Source organism: Bos javanicus, chromosome 10 (genome assembly GCF_032452875.1).
Source record: "Bos javanicus breed banteng chromosome 10, ARS-OSU_banteng_1.0, whole genome shotgun sequence".
NCBI lineage: Eukaryota > Metazoa > Chordata > Mammalia > Artiodactyla > Bovidae > Bos > Bos javanicus.
In genome coordinates this window covers 92,196,290-92,213,291 of record NC_083877.1, presented here as the reverse complement: position 1 = coordinate 92,213,291, position 17,002 = coordinate 92,196,290, and the positions used below count along the sequence as shown (strand labels likewise).

The 17,002-nt window shown below is 43.0% G+C and overlaps 1 protein-coding gene across 6 annotated transcripts in view; it reads left to right on the top strand.

The window, feature by feature from the left end:
• The window catches only part of STON2 (stonin 2), a 182,013-nt gene extending 170,081 nt beyond the window's left edge, over positions 1-11,932 (top strand). For all 6 annotated transcript variants that reach the window (XM_061429619.1, XM_061429618.1, XM_061429614.1 and 3 more), the window contains 2 exons: positions 2,580-2,782; positions 4,691-11,932. In XM_061429619.1, the coding sequence (XP_061285603.1) occupies positions 2,580-2,782; positions 4,691-4,774 (287 nt within the window). In that variant the 3' untranslated portion in view covers positions 4,775-11,932. The remainder of the gene's footprint in view (positions 1-2,579; positions 2,783-4,690) is intronic.
• The last annotated feature ends 5,070 nt before the right edge of the window (positions 11,933-17,002 follow it).

Below are 17,002 nucleotides of genomic sequence, written 5' to 3'. Positions count from 1 at the left end.
AGCATATTCAAAAGCAGAGATATTACTTTGCCAACAAAGGTTCGTCTAGTCAAGGCTATGGTTTTTCCTGTGGTCATGTATGGATGTGAGAGTTGGACTGTGAAGAAGGCTGAGTGCCGAAGAATTGATGCTTTTGGACTGTGGTGTTGGAAAAGACTCTTGAGAGTTCCTTGGACTGCAAGGAGATCCAACCAGTCCATTCTGAAGGAGATCAGCCCTGGATTTCTTTGGAAGGAATGATGCTAAAGCTGAAACTCCAGTACTTGGCCACCTCATGCAAAGAGTTGACTCATTGGAAAAGACTCTGATGCTGGAAGGGATTGGGGGCAGGAGAAGAAGGGGATGACAGAGGATGAGATGGCTGGATGGCATCACTGACTCGATGGACGTGAGTCTGAGTGAACTCCGGGTGTTGGTGATGGACAGGGAGGCCTGGCGTGCTGCGATTCATGGGGTCGCAAAGAGTCGGACACGACTGAGCGACTGATCTGATCTGATCTGATCTGAATAGCAATATATTGAGAGGAGTCTAGGACATAATTTGGAGGCACTTAGATATGAATTTTATTCCCAGTTCTACAGTTTAATGGCTGTGACCTCAATCAATTTACTTAAACCTTTCAGAGAAATCTCAGGTTCCTGTTTTATAAAACAGCGTTATTAATACCCTTATTATTTCATTAATATTATTATTTCATTAATAAGAATGAAATTAGATAATGCTTTTAAGTGTTTAGCACAGTCTGTGGCCTATAATAAAAGTTCAATAAGTGATGGCTGTATAATGACATCTGTGGTTACACAGTTTAAAAAAAGCTGAATCAATTCATTTTAAAATAATGTAATTTTTACTACTACATGTATCTTAAATTCCTTTCCGAAAAAACTGCAATCTTTTTCTTAAGTATTGCTTTTTAGAAAGAACCACTGAAATGTGTTACATTTGTGAAACAGAGCAAAACAAATACTTCACTCCGTAATGTTTTCCTTGGAGAGCGGGTGTGTATGTCCTCACTCTCCGAGATTAAAAAGTCCTGCCCAGACCAATAGAGGAAACTGGAATTGTTTATTTGGGGAAACTCAGATAACCAAGGGCTGTTTCAGTTACATCATGAAGTCAGAGGCACACTGTTTATCCCTAGTGAGTTGCTTTACGGGGTCCTTAAGGCTTTTTCTCCACCCCTGTCACCCTGCAAACCTGGTACCGAGGTCTGAGGACTGTGAGGCTGTCACAGAGACAAATTGGTTAAGAGCGTCTGGGAGGCGGACCTCTGGGTCCAGTTTTCTTGGCTCTGCCACTTGCTAGCTATGATCCTGGGCGGCCAAGCTCACCTCCCGAAGCCTTAGTTCCTCATCTGTACAAACAAAGCACAGCTTCAGAGGACGGTTGTGATGATGCAGTGAGAGAATCTGCAGCAAACTCTTTGCTCACAACCTGGCTCAGGGTTCTCAGAAAATGCCTCCTGCCGCATCTGACCAGTGGCGGCGGCGACGCATCCGTGGCGAGGCAGGGAACTCAGCTCTGGCTCTTCTGCCTCAAATAATCTGGTAACAATCTTCAGATGAAAATCAGACCATAAGTTTGCCTTCCAGATACGGCAGAACCAGCCACAGATTTACAGAGTTAAATAGCAGTAAGGGCCGATGCCTGGCCTTGTTCAGCTCACCCTTTCCCACCAACCCCCAACTCTGCACTTCATCCTTGAGGAAGAAGCCTGGAGAGAACAAAGGATTTGGGTGTGTGGTCCTCACACTTAGAAGAGTTGCAAGTCAAATCCAGGACTAACAGGTCCTGGCTGTTAGTCTTGTGTTCGCTCGGGTGTTCCATGGGCGTGATTGCATGCTCAGTCGTGTCTGATTCATTGGGACCCCATGGACTGTAGCCCACCGGGCTCCTCTGTCCACAGGGTTTCCCAGGCACGACTGCTGGAGTGGGTTGCCATTTCCTCCTCCAGGGGATCTTCGTGGCCCAGGGATGGAACCCGGGTCTCCTGCATTGGCAGATTCTTGACCACTGGGAAAGATGTCTTCCTAGGGAGACAGCTGGGAAACCATGCTTCCCTAATGCTTATGTGCAGTTTCTAAGGGCTTTGTTGTTTACATATTTCATTCACCTGGAAAACATGCCAAAAGCATTTAAAAAAAAAATATGAACGGCTATGAAGACAATTCAATTCAGCTTTCAAGAGAAATTGATGATTTTGCTCCAGGTGGCTGTCTTGGATGTTTTATTAGGTGCTAAGTGCTGATCTCTTTTATTCCTTTCTGCCAATCTACAATCTCTGTTTCTTGGTATTTGTGCTGTGTTCACGTGGCACTCTGACCTGAGCAGGCGGAGTGAGCCTCATTTCCCAGGTCCCGCGTTTTATTGCTAGGATACCAGGCTACCAAAATGAGACAGTGTTACATCCAACGGTCTGAGGCATATACACGCAGTGTGGTTTCTGCCGAGGCCAGTCCTCTGCTCAGCGTTGGACCCTCTGAAAGGCTGCCAGGCCTCCTTTGTTTGTTGCTCAGGCTCTCCTTCCATTTCTTCGCCAAAGAACCCGAACCCTAGATTCTTTGTTTTTCTTTTATAGCTTCTGGTCACCCACACTGTTTCTTCTGCCACCTTGAACTTGGCTCGGACCGGGAAGTGCCTTCCAGATTTGCCAATCATGTGAACGTCGAGTTCAGCATGCCTACAACGTCTGCCTCCAAAGCTGCTGTGAGATCCATCTCTGTGGAAGACAAGACGGACGTCAGGAAGTGGGTCAATTATTCCGCACACTACAGCTACAAGGTAGCCTCGGGGGGCATCTGGCTAATGCTTCCAAGTCTGTCTATTTACCCCCAAACGCTCCCTGCTCCCATTCCTTTTAGCAATGCCCGCCCGGGGTGCAGACGGGCGCTCCGGCCACCGTGGAGGTGGCCCACCGTGCATAGCTGGGCTTGAGTCTGCTCCGAGCTAAATGAATAATCCCGCTCGTGGGCAACAGAAAGGCTGGAAAGAGAAATAGAGGCTAATGAAAGAGGAGGATATTATGTCTCAGTTGTCATGAACAACAACAAAAGAGTCATGGGGTAAGGGGATTATTATTACTCTTTTATCATATAATTTATGTGCAGTGGAGTGGGCTTGGAAGTGCAGGCAGGCTCAGGAAAATGCTAACTCTAAGCATATATTTCAGCTGCAGATGTTGATGAAGTGGATCTGAGTGACATTAAGACACATCTGACCTGGTCACTGGGCTGTAACAGAGCAATCTCAAAAGCCAAGCAAACCTTTATAGTAGTAACAGGATCAGGGCTGCATAGGGGGCCGTGAAGCTGGAGAGTTCTGATATAAAGAGTGATTATATCCTGGGGAGTTAAGAGATTCAGTAGGAAGAGATTCTAGTGGTAAAGAACCCGTCTGCCAATGCAAGAGACATCGAGGTGCGGGTTCCATCCCTGGGTTGGGAAGGTCCCTTGGAGGAGGGCATGGCCACCCACTCCAGGATTCTTCCCTGGAGAATCCCATGGACAGAGGAACCTGGCGGGCTAAGGCCCATAAAGTTGCAAAGAGTCGGACACGACTGAAGCAACTGAGTACACACACGGGAGATTAAATGCCAAAGGGGATGGAAAATGGGGAGGGGGGGACATACTGAAGAAGGATTTGGCAAAGTGGTTTAATAATTTTCTATTCATAATAACATGCTTAGATTTATACCATCGTTTAATTGTTCTTTAAATGTTTCCTTAGTTGTGTGATCCAAAACATTCAACTACCGAAAAGAACAAATACTCCATCTTGTGGCCAGAAAAAAAAAAAAACAACTCAGCACTTCAAACATGACCATAGTCAGCTGTTTTGTCTTGAATTCTTTCCCTCATTATTATAAATATCGGTATTGAGGGAAGCAGCTTTCATTATGAAGCTCCGTAACGCAAAAGATTCCCTGCCTGACTTCTCAAAAGGCTTCGGATGAGCTGTGTCACTCTTAAGACAAGATTAATTGATTAGTCCCTTTATAATTAACAGCTATAGTATTCTGCAAAAGATACAGGCAGAACTGTAAATACTATTGGACACTTTTTTTTTTTTTTGGCTGTGCCACATGGCAGGTAAGATTTTAGTTCACTGACCAGGGATCGAACCTGTGCCCCTTGCAGTGGAAGTGCAGAGTCCTGACCTTTGGATTGCCAGGGAATTCTCCGCAGACTGTTTAAAGGGACAAAGTCATAGAGAGTGTAAACAGCCAACTGCAAAGAAATCCATTCATTTGATAAACCTTTGTGTATGCCTGTATTATTGGGGTTTAACAGTTAAAAAGGGCCTGCCCTGTCTTACAGAGCCTGTGGTGTGGTGGGGCTGGGCAAGTGTACTGGGTGCAGGGGAAGTATACCCAGGGGGGCACCTGATTCTACCTGGGGAGTCAAGAATAGCTTTACAGGAGACTCTGAGCAACTGTGCAAGGCAAAGAAGGATTTCCCAGGTGGACTGAGAGGGAGAGCAATTCCAGACCAAGCCAAGGGCATGTGCACATTCAAAGCCATGATGTACACAGGCCCAGTAGCTTGGTGTGGCTAAACCCCAGAACATTAACCAAACTATAAGGACGACTCTCAAAGAACCTAGTGAGGTTTTTCTCTTTTGGTTAGTTGTTGGGATGTTTTCCTGATATTTCTTTCTGATTATTTCTCTCCGATGTTTATTCCTTGACAGGTGGAAATTGAGCAAAAAAAGAGTTTGAAGCTAGACTTGGAAGGAGATGACATGGAAAATCCCAAGGAGTGCGGGGTCCAGTGATGAGGCTGTCTTGCAGGGGTTCCTGACCCAAGCGGCCCGATAGGATGTCTTCCTGAATAGCTGAAATTCAAGTCAGTACCTAGCATGGCTCCTCCCTGTGGGGAACAGGGTATGGAGCGTCCTGTTTGCAGTCACCTGTATTCTAACAGGAACCCTAAGGTGGCTGCCTGAGAGAGGCTCTGACTATGCTTGAAGCTCTCGGGTCCCCTGGCCTGTGGAGCTTACCGTATAATTAAGCCTCGTCTCCACTCTTGCTTATCTCACGGCTCTTGCGTGTGGCTTGTCGTGACTGATAATAGTCAGGAAAAGACCCCCCCACCCCCACCGCCCCCTACAGCATTGGTGCAATTCCTTCCTGATGTTCATCTGTCAATCAATTTCTGGAAAACAGTTTCTTGAGAAGTTAATTAACCAAGACTCCACCTCCATCATTCCCTCTAGAGAAAAAATGACAAAAGGTACAAAACCAATTTCTTCTCTGGGTCTGCTAGACCTTTCATGGGTGTCTCCGTGCTTCAAACGTTAGCACTATGCAAGAAGGACGTTTCTGAAATGTTTTCTTCCGGGTTCGAGATTGAAATGCTTTTTCCATCTTTCTAAAGTGTCAGTCCCAGGGTTCACCATCCTGGGTCACAATAGACAATGGGGAAAAGGGCACAATAGGATGCTTTTAAATTCCGTAATTAGCCCTGTATTCTGCAGAGTGGCTGTTGAAGGGAAAGCAAAATTGAGCTATTTTTCTTCATTCCGGGGAAAAGGAACGTTCATTTTGAGATAATATTCAATTCAGGAGACAGCTTCAAGCTCAGTGATTTTCTAAATTCACACTGAAAAATATATGCCATTTCTGACTCCTGAAATAAATGGATACATATTATCTCAGGCATTTGTCAAGGGCATTTTGGGAACTCCATTTTATACCTCATAGCCAATAGACAGCTGTGTGTCTCTAACTCAGACTTTACAGGAAATGTAATTTGAAAAGATCATTTTAAAAGCTGTTTCAAAATTAAGCTTGTATGAGTTTTTCCTAAAAATCCACAGTTTGATAATCACAGTATTCTAATAGATCTGAAAGGCAGAAGACTCTAGGGTAGAGATGGGGGAAGCCATATTTTTCTAATGTCGGGAACCTTAAATCCTGATTCCAAGGATCTAGGACACTCAGTATTCTTTCTCTTCATCTGCTCCTGCTCACATTCTGTACCTCCACATCCCAAAGGGAATACTAGCTCAACAATTTAAAGGCAGCTTTTATTTGCCTTCTTAGTTCCCTGATGAAGAAGAGAGTAAGGGGGGCAGAAAGTACGCCTATCAGATTTATAGATGACCCAGAAGTAGACACATATATCTAGTCTGTTGACTAGTAGATTCAGGATTAATTCATCCCATGAATATTCACTGAATTCTAACTATGTACTGACATTGGGATACAGAAATCATTATAATTTTTGAAATATGTGAACATAAGACTGAAACTAAAAGGATAAAATTGAACAGGCATTAACGAGAGACTTCCATATTCTGAGTTTCTTAAATGCAACCTTCTGAGTATAGATGAGGGCACCTATGTGTGTACGATGTGTGTGTTAATGGGAAAGGTGTTAGAAAGTCCTGGTTTCACAGCAGTTTTTGTAGGAATGTTTTCGTAGGGAAATGTGAGTCCAGCTTTGAGTTAGGGCTATCTCACGGCTAAACGGACACACTCGGCCTGTGGTGACAGAAATCCAGGGAGCCCTGCACGCGGCACAGCTCAGTCCACATCTGCATGGAGGACTGGGTTCCCTTCTGGGAACCGCATTTTAAGAGAAACATTAATAAATTATCGCATCCAGAGTCAGGTAGCCAGGACCATGAAGAGTCTGATTATATGTGGAACCAGGAAATAGTTCCCCTGAAGAACAGAAGATATAGCTGCAAAGGGAAAAAGAGAGGATGATATAATAGCTGCCTTGAAATCTCCATTGAACTATAAAAGGGGAGAGGAACTGGATTTTTCCTGTGTTGCTTCAAAGGGCAAAAAGAGGAGCTTAATAGATGACAGATGTTTGCTTCAACACAAGAAAGAACCTTGTAATAGGAGTTATTCTAAAGAGGAATGGACTCAACTAGTAGAATTTCCAGTTGCTATAGATACCCAAGCAAAAGCTAAAATAACCCATCTCTCCTAAATGCCATGAAAGGGACTCTAAGATTGGATGTAGGCAAGGTTCTTACCAAGATACCTTCTACATAGATGTTTAGTTTCAGCAGTAATAGGACTCTAACTCTACCTGGTTTTAGTTTGTAAGTGGCTTTTCATGCTCTTTGAAATACGGTGGGTTCCTCTAGAGGTCTTTGTCAAGTGGGGGGACTCCAAGGCATAGTCCTTCCCCCGTTGTGCTAAAAGCTCCTGAGGATTCCTCATAGAAGCACTGAGATGGGTGGAAGAGTTGTCAAGGTCAAGCGTATTCTAACACCTTCTTTACCCAAGTTGAGAGCCCTGCACCCTCTCAAGAGCTCCGCTTCACCTGCTGGCATCGCGTACGTATTGGTGGTTGGAGCCTTTTTTCCTATTGGTTAATTCTCATTGCCTTTGTGCTTTACCTGGATTTTTTTTTTTTTTAAACCAAGGGTTGGAAAACTTCCTTCCATGCTATCTACATTCAAATTATCATTCATTTTTAAAAACTTAACATCTTGATTTCATCAGATTTGTTTTTCCTCTGTATTTTACAAATTGTTTATGGGTAGCATTTAGGGAATTGCAAAATGTAAGACTACTTATTTTTAGACATAGTTTCTATGTAGTTTTGTTAATAGCCTACATAGAAAACACAGTTGGACAAATACCTTTTTGATATGCAGATTGTAAGTTTGCTACCCTGGATTTCTATTTTGTGTGTCTATAGCCACAAATATTCCTTTTCTATGTTACCAGTAATGTGAAAATATTAGAAGTGAATTCATTTTACCAGTACACAGACTGTTACTATTAGAACATAAATTAGATGTCCCTTGATATCAAGAGCTGTGCTTTTTTTTTTTTTTTTTTTTTTGAGGCTGGTGACTTGCTTTATGACTGCATAGTAAAGGAAGATAAGAAATGCTCTCATTATGATATATCAGACAAGAGAATATGAGGTACTTTGGGGGGAGACCATTAACCCCCCCTTTGCCACTCTTACTCTTGTGAACATAGTACTAGTTATGTCTTATCAAAATTTTGTATTTCACTTAAATATAATCTGGACAGTTTTTTTTTTTTTCTATTTTGTCCCCCGCCCCCCACCTGCCCTGACCATCCTGCATTATTTTCAGGGTTCATAACTCTTGAGAACGTTATTTTGGAGGTGGGGGGCACTGCGTGGCTTGCAGAATCTTAATTCCCTGACTAGGGATTAAACCTGGGTCACCACATTGAAAGCTCTCAGTTATAACCACTGGACTGCCAGGGAATTCCTGAGAATGTTGTTTAATGTAAAATATTTCTTATTTGAAATGAGAGTAATTTGTTTTCAGATCTTATAGATGAGGGCAGGAGCTTCAAAGTGTTAGCCGCTCATTTGTGTCTGACTCTTTGCAACCCCTGGACTGTAGCCCGCCATACTCCTCTGTCCATGGGATTCTCCAGGCAAGAGTATACTGGAATTCAGTTCAGTTCAGTTCAGTCGCTCAGTTGTGTCCAACTCTTTGTGACCCCGTGAATCGCAGCACGCCAGGCCTCCTTGTCCATCACCAACTCCCAGAGTTCACTCAAACTCATGTCCATTGAATCGGTGATGCCATCTTATCCTCTGTCATCCCCTTCTCCTCCTGCCCCCAATCCCTCCCAGCATCAGGGTCTTTTCCAATGAGCCAGCTCTTCACATGAGGTGGCCAAATTATTGGAGTTTTGGCTTTAGCATCAGTAGGTCCCCAGAAATTCACATTCCCAAGAAATGTGACTCGTGGAGGCAAGAAATGTATCTTATTCTTTCTTTCTACTATCTAGCACCAAACTTGGAATATAATAAATTTCAGCTACCTTAAATCCATGCCGATAGGACAAACATATTCATGTAATAAAGAAAAATTATTAGGTATTCAGTAAATGTTTGCTGAATGAATACTGACCCTGAGACTCCAAGACTACCTAACCCTTCCTTATCATCAAACATCATTAACCTTAAAGCATACAAGCACGCTTTCATTTCCTGGAGCACTTAAGTAATTTCTTTTCTTGCCTCCACTGTCAACTAATAACTGTCAGCACTTAAGCACTTAATGTGCAGCTGAATTTAAACTACAGTGAACCTTACTCATATTGAAAAACATTTTTGTGCCCAAAGATAACAGCAGCACAGATGCTGTCAATAGTCTGGATTACTGATTCAGTTTTGTTCCGGCAAGTCAGAGAGCTCTGTGAGCCCGAGCCTTGTCTCTTCGAATGGTCCATGGGAGAAGGAAGCATTTGCTAGAATCGTGGGCAGTCTCGTGTGCTAGGTCTTTCGTTTTCCCTAACAGTAACCACTCACCAGTGTCGCTGTTTATTTTGTTATCATAGTAAGAAGGAGACCTGATAGTAAGGAGGCCTGAGACAGTAAGCTGAAACTTGTCAAGTAACATCAGGATTTCAGAACTGCTTTAAATCTTGTAAGTTTCATGGTGGTGGGAAAACAGAATGATCTGGAAATTTTCCTCCAACTCTTGAAAATATTAAGTTGATGTGAATAGGAAGCGCTGCCATCGAGCCTACTTTTTAAAATTTTCTCCGTTGGGAATGGTAACTTTAACTCTTCTATGAATGATGATTGTAAGTTAATTCTGGCATATCTAGAGTGTAGGCCATGTTAAAAATGCAACAGGAACTTCAAACAAAACTGGCCAAAAAACTAAATCCACAAAAAATATCATCCAATAAAGGAATTATCTCTTAACATTTCACTAATAAGTGTCATCCGAACCGTGACAGCTCTTATGAAATTAGTCATAGCACTCTCACCAACTTCTAAACATGTTTTCTAAACATGACCAATCTTTAACTGCCAATTCCCTACAAGTCACCGTTTCTTCATTTCTTAATTATGTTCTTTGTAAATGAAACTTGCTTTTGATATTGTGGCTCATATTTATGTATTTAAGGAATTAAAAGTGAAAGAGATGTTTAAGGCAGTCAACAAGGTAGAAAATAAATGTGTGTATCAGTAGTGTTCTCCCATGTATTCACTAAACCAGGAAAATGGAATTTTTATATTTCTATTAATGGTGCCTTAGCAAGTCTGGTTAAGAGTCTAGTTCTTTTAACAACTGGAAAAAAAAAAGTATCTCTGAATTTGTAATATTCCAGGCCTGTAAAGGCAGAAAATGTCCATAGTAATGTGTTTGGTAGTGCCTGAAGAGAGGCAAATAATAATGGCATTTAATGAAAAGTTATGAAAGAACAGAATCAAAAAATATAAAGTACAGAGAAATGACAAATAGAGCACTGGCCACCAAACCTCAAAATATGTGAATGAGAGGTCATCCCTTAAAAGTAAGGAGCTCCAGGAATACTAAGTTTGCCTGGCAGGGATAAACAATAGAGGTAATTGAGTTCAACAAGTATTTGGTCAAGGTTCTGTCCCAGCAGCCAGTTCTGTAATGGGAGCTAAGGACACTGCGGACTGCTGATGTAAAGAGAACCAGGGTTTCTAGGAATCTTTAAAGGACACGGTCATAGAGAAAATCATCATGGCAAGTCACTGGCTATTTTTCCAATTGGGTTTCAGAAACCTCAGCTAAAAAAGTGAAGACGCTGGACTAATTGTCCCCTCAGGTCCTTTCCAGCTCCACTTGCATAAACGGTGCTCTGGTGCCACCGTTCATCATACTCCATGTCAGTAGGACTCTTCATACAGTCTTGAGAAGCAGGAAGTTTAGGATTTGAATACTGGGGAAAGCAGCTGGCCCATCTTTCCCCTTTTTATGTCTCTATCATTGACCGTCTGCCCAGATGACCCTGCAACCCTCTATTTAGAAGCTGCCTTCAAAACACAGAGAAACATGGTGGATCGTAATCTCATTGGCACCCTGCTCCGGAAGTTCCCCTAGCATCATCCAGCACAGCAGTGGTGTGAGGGTGAAGAGGACTTCACAGGATTTGGATACTACCCGAAACAGAAGTAGGTCTAACCCTCCAAGATATGGAAGGCTGACCAACAATTTATAAATATGTCCTTTTATATAAAAGACTTCGGAGATCGAAGGAAGAAAAAACAGGAAAGATTGTGGGAATATCTGTCACATAGTTATGGCAAAACCAGACTAGAGAAAGGGCCGGTCCTCCCTATCCGATCTTTTAGTAACAGGAAAATATAACTATTAATTTTTTTAAAACCACATACAAGCTACAAAGTAGCATCTCCTTTGTGGTATGTGTTAGTATGATTTTGTTTCTAGTACTAAGAGTTGGTCAAATGTAATGGCTTAATTCCAGCCAAGAAATTCCAGCCTCCTCCTCCTTCCGGCCCCATCTTCTGCCTCAGATCGAGCCCTCAGCGCTGGCTGCGGACTCCCTCTAGCCGCACTGTGACTGACGCCTTAAGCTCCGCGGTCTTGCCTCCGTGTGCTTCAGGGTCAGTGCCCTCATGTGGTTCCCAATGGGAGCAGCTCTGGGGAAGCAGATGTGCACTCAGGTCCTGACAGCAAGCAGTTAGTTGGACCAGAGCGTCTAAGGGTTTTGAAGTACTGAGGAAGCAGAGGGAAGAATATGAACAGCTCTCACTCTGAGTCAGTGTTCATTTAACCTTTGTGTCAGCCTGCCAACAGAACCTAGAGAAAGTTTACCGTATTCAGGAAATGAAACAACCAGTGTGTTAAGCCTGGAAGTGATAAAAGAGCACCCCCTCCTCACTCTCCATTTGTGATGCTCATCGTGAATTTCAATATGTCAGGATGGAGGGACCCAGGGTCCCAGTGAACGATTCAGCTGGTCCAAGGCTTGGGTTTTTCTTTCTTCATCATCCATCCTCATTCAGTGTTGTGATTTATTTTATGTAAAAAGTTTACTTAAAAAAATATGTGCCTATGTAATAAAGTCTACACACTGGCTAACTCTAAGGAGGTGAGGTTTTGTTTTCAATTGTTCTGCTGATTATCATCTGTAACCCCCTTTTTGAGCTATGAAAAAGACCTATTAATAAAAACTTTTAAACAAAATCTGTCACGATGCAAGATTTAATTTGATCAAGCATAATAAAAAATGTTTATTATTAAGACTCATCACCCAGTTAATACAGTGAGTGATCATAAGTTGACAAGTTACCAAGTGATTTGTATCCTAAGTTGTTTATCATGAATATACTTTAGTGAATTCAAGATATATTTTCTGCATTCCTACTTGGTGCCTAATTCTGTAAGAAAACAGTTCTTACAGGGATTTTTTTGGCAGTAAGAAAATACATATATAAATAAGTGAGAAATATAAAACAGAATATAATCAAATAACACACTTATTTATATTATGTTCCTGGCATATTGTTCAGTTCAGTTCAGTCGCTCAGTTGTGTCCGACTCTTTGCGACCCCATGAACCGCCAGGCTTCTCTGTCCATTACCAACTCCCAGAGTCCAGCCAAACCTATGTCCATTGAGTCGGTGATGCCATCCAATCATCTCATCCTCTGTCGTCCACTTCTCCTGCCCTCAATCTTTCCCAGCATCAGGGTCTTTTCAAATCAGCTCTTCACATCAGGTGGCCAAAGTATTGGAGTTTCAGCTTCAACATCGGTCCTTCCAATGAAAATCAGTACTGCTCTCCTTTAGGATAGACTGGTTGGATCTCCTTGCAGTCCAAGGGACTCTCAAGAGTCTTCTCCAACATCACAGTTCAAAAGCATCAATTCTTCTGTGCTCAGCTTTCTTTATATTCCAACTCTCACATCCACACATATTGTTAGCACTCAACAAAAAACTGTTTAATTCACTGATGAGTCCAAATGACTAATGTCAACATAAATGCAGGGAAAAAAATCATTATGGACTAAAATACTTGGGAGGTTTTCATAAGAAAGACGGCTTTTCAGTGAGGCCTAGAGGTGGGGATAAAATTGAATTCAGTGGCAAGAGAACAGGGGTTTAGAGTTGGGAAGAAGCAAATGTAAACATAGTTGGATTAAGAGATAAGCCTCACTTGGGTCAGGGGTTCATGCACACCAAGAGGTACGAGTGACAGAGGGGCCAGCTGTGGGAGAGCTGGCCTCCAGCTTGCGGCTGGACTCAGTCTCGTAAATGCCATGGAGCCACTTGAGGATCTTGCCAAGAAAGCTTTATTCTGGAATGACTAATCTGTCTGCAACGTGCAGGTTGTTTTGGTCTAGGGGAAAGATTAAAGGCAAGGAAAATAAAGGGTGGTTTTTTGTTTTGGTTTTTTTTTTTTTTTTGGTGTAAACAAGAAAGAGAGATCTGTGTTTTGTTTAGTTCAAACAGACCATAGACATCTTATTGCAAAATACAGTTATCCACAAGGGGAGAACTCAGGCCAATTCAGTGGTGCCTACTTTGAGAAAACTCTATCCTGAACAGAACACACAGAGTTTCATAGCCTAGTCGGCGCAAAAGTAATTTATATTAGTAACTTATCAGGTATACAATAGGATGAAAAGCCAAATAGGAGCATAAGGTTTTCTTAGATTGTGGATATTCTACTCCTTCCCCCTATCCTTCCCTTCCTATCTGCCCAGAGTCCTCTTGAGCAAACGTTGAGACCTAATTGTCTAGTTCCCGCACTGTCACAAGGTTTTAGCTTTCTAAAATCCCCCTTTCTTTTAATATCCAAGTGGAGCAACTACTCAAGTAACTGTTGGGAGCCAAGTATGCTTCCTGGGGTTCCTTAGGATGTAGGGGAGGAAGGGCTGGGAATGAGAGGAAGTGAAGACGAGGATTTAAACGTCTTCCGTGTCACCTGTCAGCTCTCACTCTAAACTCCTCTCAGCTCCTCTTTCATCACTTCCTGCTGTGTGCTCTGTATTCCTCCATGCTGGGCACTTTCTGACTCCCTAGACATAATAACATGACTGAACACTTAGGTAGTACTTATACTCTGGTGACACCACCTGTACCAAGTATTTTAGATCTTATTTAATGACGGCAGCCCCCTCTCTCCATGCGTCAAGGCACTAATAATTCAAGGCTGGTGGTACAATTGATGCTTACTTTAGTTTAAAATCAATGGTGAGTATTTACAGCAGGGAAAGAACCTAAAACAAAGCATCACATATCCCTGTTTCTAAAGTTCATTGCCAATAACCCACAGAGGGAATTCTTATTAAAGATCTTTCTCACTTAGCTCTAGCTTGAGTAAAGGCACCAATCCCTCAAGTCCCCAGACTTACTGTTTCACTGCCAAGGGAGAACTGAAAACTCTTCTTAAACTCCCATCTTAAGTGGGAATTAAGTTTTGAAGTTTCAACACTCTTGAAAATCACTTAAATTGTCTACAAAATAGACTAGGGTGTCAGTCTTTAATGAAAGTCACTCTGTGACTCTCAATTTTTCAGCTTCTTCATGGAGGATACCACCCGAATCATCACCATCCAAAATCCCAGCCCCCTGAAAAGTGCCTTCCAGTTCACGGTCAATGTGGAGAAATCATTCAAATGAGTCACACAATTATTCCCTGAGTTTAGCAATGTGAATTGACTGTTTCAGGCTTGACAGCATCTTTTATCTGCCTCACAGATCCACTGAGTGGAATGGCAGACCAAGTAACTTGAACAGAAGTACATCCATTATACTTCACTTTATTACACAAGGCAATTTTTAATTCCACTCCATCACATCCTGTTATGGACCCAAGAAAAGATGCTGAAGTATCTTTCCATACCAAAGAGAATTATGTGTTAGATCTCAAAGAGAACTTATTCACGATTTTTATTTAGAGGTCTCAAAATTACAGATAATATTTTTCAGTAGGAGTTAAAACCAAAATACAGGTACTTTTCCCAAACACAGTCTAGGTCTCAACAGAAAAGAATGGGATGAAATCTATTCTCTACCTGTCAAGAGCGGACCCAGGGGTCAAGACTTCTCTCTTAGCCCCCTCTGCTCTCCTCCCTTCTCTTCTTTTCACCAATAGGGATAAAGTCCCAGAAGCCCAAACTAATCTGCTGACAGTAGCAGAGAAAAGGATATATATATAATTCAGAAACTGGGACAGTCTCCAGTTATTTCTTCCCACATTGAACTCTTTTTGAACAAGCCCCCATTGTACATCTTTTCTACTGCCTTTAATGCTTATTTGCTGCATTTTAACATTTTATATTTATTGGCTTTATCCTCCTCATTAAAAAGCAACAGCTATTATTGCTTTCTCAGTATATGGCCAAAGTGCACCTAAACCAAAATGAGTCAGCAAGTGTAATCAACATGCAACTGAATGTGACTAAAATTCATTCTGTATTTTAGTTAAGACTTTCTTGAAGTCAACTCCTCTTTCCCTTTCTGAGCCTCTGCAGTCTGGGAAATCTACTGCTGCTTTTCTTTCTCTATGCACCTCAGAGGTTTACTGCTGTTAGAAATGCTGCAAGAATGCTGAATTCTCCCAGTTTGCTCAGTTCAGTTCAGTCGCTCAGTCGTGTCCAGCTCTTTGCAACCCCATGAATCGCAGCATGCCAGGCCTCCCTGTCCATCACCAACTCCTGAGTTCACTCAAACTCACGTCCATCGAGTTGGTGATGCCATCCAGCCATCCATCCTCTGTCGTCCCCTTCTCCTCCTGCCCCCAATCCCTCCCAGCATCACAGTCTTTTCCAGTAAGTCATCTCTTCGCATGAGGTGGCCAAAGTACTGGAGTTTCAGCTTTAGCATCATTCCTTCCAAAGAAATCCCAGGGCTGATCTCCTTTAGAAGGGACTGGTTGGATCTCCTTGCAGTTCAAGGGACTCTCAAGAGTCTTCTCCAACACCACAGTTTAAAAGCATCAATCCTTCGGCGCTCAGCCCTCTTCACAGTCCAACTCTCACATCCATACATGACACTAGGCAGTACAAAACTTATGCCTCAATTTCACTCTCTTAATAATTACATCTAATAAGGGGATGACAACTGCAATGCAAAAAAGAAATGCTCAGTGCAAGGGATACAAATATTTGGTGACCAGATTGAATGTTGGGGCAAAGGAGAATCAACAATTTAGACCTACTGAACCTGAGTGTGTTTATCCTGCAAGTCTTGCCAGTAGCCTATCAGAAACCTAACATTTAAAAAATCCAAAACTTGCTGTTTCTTTTGCTACCAAACTAACAAGTATATACTAATATATTCTCTCCTGAGACTTTAAAATGATGAACTTAAAGAGTACTCAAGACAAAGCAGGACAGACAGGAAGCTGCAAAGGTTTGGAGGAGAGTGCAGCTGTTGGTTTGCGGCAAGCAAAACAGAGACCTGCACACACGGTCTGGGCCGTCACCCTGTGCTGAGCCTCGGGCCTGTGTCTGCTGGAGCAGGCGGGGACTGAGCGCTGAAACTCAGGCTTCGGAGGCCGCACCTGGGGAGAGGACTCGGGTTGGCAGTATGGAGACAGCCTGCAGTGACTGGAGCATGGTATAGGCCACAACCAGGGGTGTACGTGAAAGTCTAGGCCCACCACAGACATCCGGTTCAGGAAGGGGGAGTGGAAGGATGTGTGTTCTTCCGCAGAGCACCAAAATTGCAACTAGCTGTTGAACAGCCATGGACAGGAGGCTGCTGGAACCCACCAAAAAAAAGGTACCCCACATCCAGAGACAATGAAGAAGACGCAGCAAGACGGTAGGAGGGACGCAATCACAATAAAATCAAATCCCATACCTGCTGGGTGGGTGACCCACAGACTGGAGAATAGTAATACCCAAAGAAGTTCTTACACTGTTGTGAAGGTTCTGAACCCCAGATCAGGATTCCCAGCCTGGGGGATCCAACAAAGGGACTGGGAATCCCCAGGGAATCTGGCCTTGAGGACCAGTGGGATTTGATTATAGGTCTTCCAGAGCACTGGGGGAGACAGAGACTCCAGTCACAGAGGGCACAAACAAAATTTTGTTCACACCAAGACCCAGAGGAGAGGAGCAGTGACGACACAGGAGACGGAACCAAAACCACCTGCTGGTGTTGGAGGGGCTCCTGTGGACGTGTGGGTCGGCAGGGGCTCACCACAGGGACAGGGGCACTGGAAGGCTCCCTTGGCATAAACCGCTTGGAGTTCACCATCAACCCTACCACAGAACCTGTAGTCACAGACTTTTTTTTCTTG